Raw genomic sequence first — 5,236 nt, forward strand, 5'->3', positions numbered from 1 at the left:
CCACATCAAAGGTGGGCTTCATGGGATAGACGGATTTACATCCAATGTTTGACATAATGAATGACTCAAATGTCTAAAAAACATGAAAATAGTAGCAATCCATTCTTTTACCATTTAGGGCATAGTTCATATATTAAGAGGTTCATCAAAACAACATTGTGAATTGCTTTTATAATATAACTGTTGTAATTTTTTTTAAAATGACATCAACTATTCTTAAAAATAATAATAATAATAAGCCATTTAAAATAAGAGTTAAATGAAAAAATAATTTTACCAAATGAACCTATTTAAAATAAGAGTTAGAATAGCTCTTACTGAAAACCCTCTCTTGAATTAGAGTAGAAATGTCAATCAAGCTCTAAATCCTTTTTTGTTTGGCTCCGGAGAAAGCATTTTTTCAGATGATTTTAAGCCTTCTTTCAAAAAGTTTAGAAAAGCTGAAGAAAAATGAGGCACCCAATGGACTGAAAATTTAAGCATCCAAAGCTTTTAAAACGCGAAAAACACTAAACAAAGTTCTATCTCTTGATGCCATCTCCACCGTGTACCTGACACACGTCAACTGTTATTGCTTTCACACGTGGCAAATTTCGTACATATTTCGCCCACATAAAAAATTTCCCACATTTTTGAAGGTTTTAGCACACATGACAAAATTTGCATATTTTCTGATATTTTGCAATGTGGCAAAATTCACACACTTTCACACATGTGGCAAATTTTCACCGCTTGACATCGAGGCTTTATTTTTCTTGTAAACCACTCACATTACAATTAAGATAGAGTGATGTTTGTGATTGTTGGGCCATGGAAACCTGCTAGATTAACATTTCTAGGAAGCAGATTGCGTCCCACCTCCACTGGGACAATAAACCGTCCGACCAGTGCTCCTGTGGGGCCCACCGTGATGTATCTGTTTATCCACGCCTTCCATATATTTTATCATATCAGTTTAAGACATGAGCCCAAAAATGAGCAGATCCAACGCTCAAGTGGACCACACCAAATAGTGAACTTGGGTTGCATTAAATGCAAGAGTCATATTTGGTGTGGTTCAGTTGAGCGTTGAATCTACCTCATTCTTGGGCTCACGACTTAAAATGATCTGAGAAAATGGATGGACGGCGTGGATAAACAGATACATCACGGTGGGCGCCACAGGAGCGCTGGTCAGAGGCTTATTGTCCGAGCAGAGGTCGATCCGCTTCCACATTTCCAATGACCTGTGCCATTCTGTGTTGTAGAGATGAATACGTAGCAAACATGTAGAGCTTGCTACTACAACTCTTTTGAAATTACATGGGATGGCTGTATACTACACATTTTCCTCTTAGGTGGCAAGGGTTGCATTATTGCAGTCATGGGTCTAATCCGGTGGTGGGCCTACTCATCAACCACCGATAATCCTAATCATATGGTGGCAGCTTTCATGCCCACCAAACGTTTTGAGTGATAATCTACATTCCAAATCATTCTCTTAAATACAATGATCTAGGTGGGCCTACTCATCACCCGCTGATAATCCTAATCATATGGTGGCACATTTCATGCCCACCAAATGTTTGAGTGATAATCTACATAACAAATCATTCTCTTAAACACAATGATCTGTTAATCTTCAAGACCATCTTTGTAGCCTGATCCACTTTGGGTATGGCAACACTTAGGCAGAGCACAATCTGAACTATTGGTAGCTAAAGACGAAAAGACATCCAAATTATATAAACATGCTTCCCTATGTCGAAAATTCCTTCCAATATCCTTTAAAAATTCAAATTTCGCAACTCTCCATAACTAATTGCATGGGCAAAAATATCCATGGCTATTTGTGGTACTTGTATAGTAGACATAAGAGAGTGGATACAATTAAAGTTTTTTATCATGAGCTGTCGTCGGTGGATTTGATATAATTATATTGGTAACGGAATAATTTTCCTTTCACAATCACCAATAATCTCCGCAAGAACATCTCCCTCCACTAAAATGATGGAATCTACTAACATCTCTCACTGTAACTGTCCTGTTGCGGATCAGGGAAATGATTTTCATGGCATTGTGGCAATCACCACATACTCTGAGGTTCTTAAATATCCGAATAGGAGTTGCAGGTGGAGTAGATATCAGGCCAAAACACACAGCTAGTTTCTCACTATGGTAAAAGATCGACTTCTCCTTCTCATCTCCATCCCCATCTTTTAATGAAAATCCAGTCTCCGGTACATATCCAGCCTCCTTCATCTCACCATTCAAATCATCTAAAGCTTTGTATATGAGCTCTTTCTGAGGATGGATTGTATCTCTGGCACCGAAAACATGGAAACTCTTCCCTACTTCAATCCAGCTTAGGCCAGGGACTTTTCGCAGTCCACTCTCTTTCATCAAATTCCTCACTCTCGATGCTTCACCCCATCGACCCAATTCCGTGTACATGTTGGCGAGGAGCACGTAAGTCGCATCGTCTTCTGGTTCCAATTCAAGAAGGCGGTTGGATGCATAGATACCCATTCCAAGATTTTTATGGGTTCTACATGCACCCAGCAATGCCCTCCATATCAAGGGAGTAGGTTGCATTGGCATTCTTGTTATGAACTCCAACGCCTCCTCTAAGCGGCCTGCACGGCCCAAGAGATCAACCATACAAGCATAGTGATGGATAACTGGCTTGATCTTGTACTCAGAGGACATGGAATTGAAATAGCGGAGGCCGTCTTCAACTAGACCTGCATGACTACATGCATGGAGGATGCTCACAAAGGTCACACCATTTGGACGAACACCCTCTTCTTTCATCCTCTCAAACAATTCCAAGGCTCTAATTCCCTCCCCATGCTGTGCATACCCGTCAATCATTGCAGTCCAAGCTATCCTGTCTCGATCAAAAAGCTCATCAAACACCCGTTGGGCATCCTCAATACTTCCACTCTTCGCATACATGTCTACCAGAGAACTGGCTATACATGTATCAGATTCGTGCCCATGTTTGATGATCTGAGCATGGATTTGCCTTCCTTGTAGCTGATCAGCCAGCTTGGCACATGAAATAGTCGCACTAGCTAATGCAAAAGGATCGGGCTTCACAGACGTTCTATGAAGTGTCGAGTAGAACTCAAGCGCCTCTTGATCATGTCCATTATAAGAGAAGCCTGCGAGTATTGATGAGCATGATATTGCATCCTTCCCTTCCATGCTTTCAAAGACTTTGCAAGCATCTTCCATCTTCCCAGTCTTAGCATACATGTCAATGAGTGCACCCTCAACATGGACAGCAGATGCATGACCTGTTTTGATTGCAAGAGCATGAAAACAGGTTCCGCTACCACAATTGCCATTGTCCGCACAAGCGGATATCACATTAGCGAATGTGAATTCATTGGGAACAAGCTCGAATTCTTCATGCATTTGAGAGAAGATCTGAATGGCTCCATCGGTGCTGCCATTTTGAGCATACCCACCAATCATTGCCGTACACAAAACCACATCTTTAGGAGAAGATCGATCATAGATTGATAGGGCACTAGATAGGTCCCTGAGCTTGGTATATAAACCAACGAGTGAAATTCTTACTGAAACATCCTCTTCGAAGCCCCTTTTTACAGCGTATCCATGAATTTGATGCCCCACCTTCAGAGACTCCAAATATGCACATGCTTTTAGAACACTAGTAAGAGTGTATTCGCTAGGCCTAACATCCTCTTCCAGCATCTGACCAAAGAGTTCGAGTGCTTCAAAAGCACAACCACCATTGGAATAACCAACAACCATGGAAGTCCATGAAAATGCATCTCTCTCTTGCATTCTCCTCAACACACCAACCGCAATATCGAAATCCCCATTCTTCACATACATTGTGATCAAACTGCTATCCACGAACACGTTTTGGATGAAACCCGTCTTCACGATCAACCCATGCAGCTGCGTCCCAAATCTCGCATAGCCAGACTCTGCACATGACCGAAGGACGCTACCATATGCAAACTCGTTGGGAGAAAATCCCGAATTCAGCATCCGAATAAAGATTTCAACGGCATCATTAGACCACCCCAGTTGAGCGTAACCGGAAATTAACGAGGTCCAAGACACGAGGTTTCTCTGAGACATTTCATCGAACAGTTGGTGTGCATATAAAATATCTCCAGATTTAGAATAGCAATGAATGAGAGTGTTGGATTTGTAGAGGTTAGAGACAAGGCCAGATTTGATGAGATGGGCATGGAGATTCTGGGCTTGGAAGCTTTGGTAATGGTGGATTGGAATTTGAGTGGTTTTCTTGGAGCTTTTTGAAGGGATATATGGGGTGTTGTTTGTTTGTTTGGTCTGTGTTTTAGGGAGAGTGAGAATGAGCAGAGGTATTGAAATGGACATTGAATTTTGTTTGGGAAAGATTTGAAATTGGAGAGAGAGAGAGAGAGAGAGAGAGAGAGAGAGAGAGAGAGAGCCACACTACCGAAGTTGGTTGTCAAGCATTTGATATCTATGTACTCGGCACACGTGTAGAGGATCCAAACCTTTCATCTGTTTGGACCTTATTTAGGATTCTGTGTATGTCAAAAGTTTCATCAGTCGAATGATCCTATATCCTAGCCATTGGAATTGGTGGACACAGAATGAGAGAAATCTAGCACAGATCGGACAGCATGGGCAATATGCAGTGATTTGAATATTTAAAAGGCGCTTGGGCCATATGAAACACGTGTAGTTACAAAAATCTCCAACATCGGACAGTATTTCCTATATATCGTAATCTCCAACATCGAAGAAAATGGCATACTCACCTGCGCACCTGCCCACTTTTGCACACGTATGAAGGGTTTAAAATCTGAACAGTCCATGTGATGTGGCACCCATGAAACCCTAATGGACCAAATTTCACCCTTTTCTGAAACTCTGATGGGCCATGGCAATGAGAGATTCAAATCAAGAGTAAAAACTATTTTCTTTTGCATGGATATAGTGTCAGCTCCCTTGCATTTTTGGGCTGCAAATCATGAGGTGCTGCATCACGTGGACTGTCAGATTTTGAGCTCACATTAGCTGAGTCAAAATCAGAACTTTGAATAGGCCCCAGCCTGAAGTCTAAATTTTGGGCCAAAAGACCCAGGCCCAGCCCATTGAGAGCAGGGAAATAGTGCCATCAGTGTGCAATGATGCATTAAAAAATAAAAAATAAATAAAAATAAATAAAAAAAAAAAATCTAAAATTTTATTAAAAATTTTGAATTCATTTTCAATGTTT

At 41.1% G+C, this 5,236-nt stretch overlaps 1 protein-coding gene across 1 annotated transcript; it reads right to left on the reverse strand.

Moving 5' to 3' along the window:
- Positions 1-1,741: 1,741 nt before the first annotated feature.
- Positions 1,742-4,674, reverse strand: LOC131222631 (pentatricopeptide repeat-containing protein At3g49170, chloroplastic-like). Its single transcript, XM_058217775.1, has one exon. The coding sequence runs from the start codon at positions 4,363-4,365 to the stop codon at positions 1,948-1,950; it is 2,418 nt and encodes an 805-aa protein (XP_058073758.1). The 5' UTR covers positions 4,366-4,674; the 3' UTR covers positions 1,742-1,947.
- Positions 4,675-5,236: the final 562 nt, after the last annotated feature.

The sequence above is a fragment of the Magnolia sinica genome, chromosome 13 (genome assembly GCF_029962835.1).
Source record: "Magnolia sinica isolate HGM2019 chromosome 13, MsV1, whole genome shotgun sequence".
NCBI lineage: Eukaryota > Viridiplantae > Streptophyta > Magnoliopsida > Magnoliales > Magnoliaceae > Magnolia > Magnolia sinica.

Bases quoted from the DNA above. Each gene is read 5' to 3' on its own strand.
- LOC131222631 (XM_058217775.1), bottom strand. From the start codon at position 4,365: ATGTCCATTTCAATACCTCTGCTCATTCTCACTCTCCCTAAAACACAG.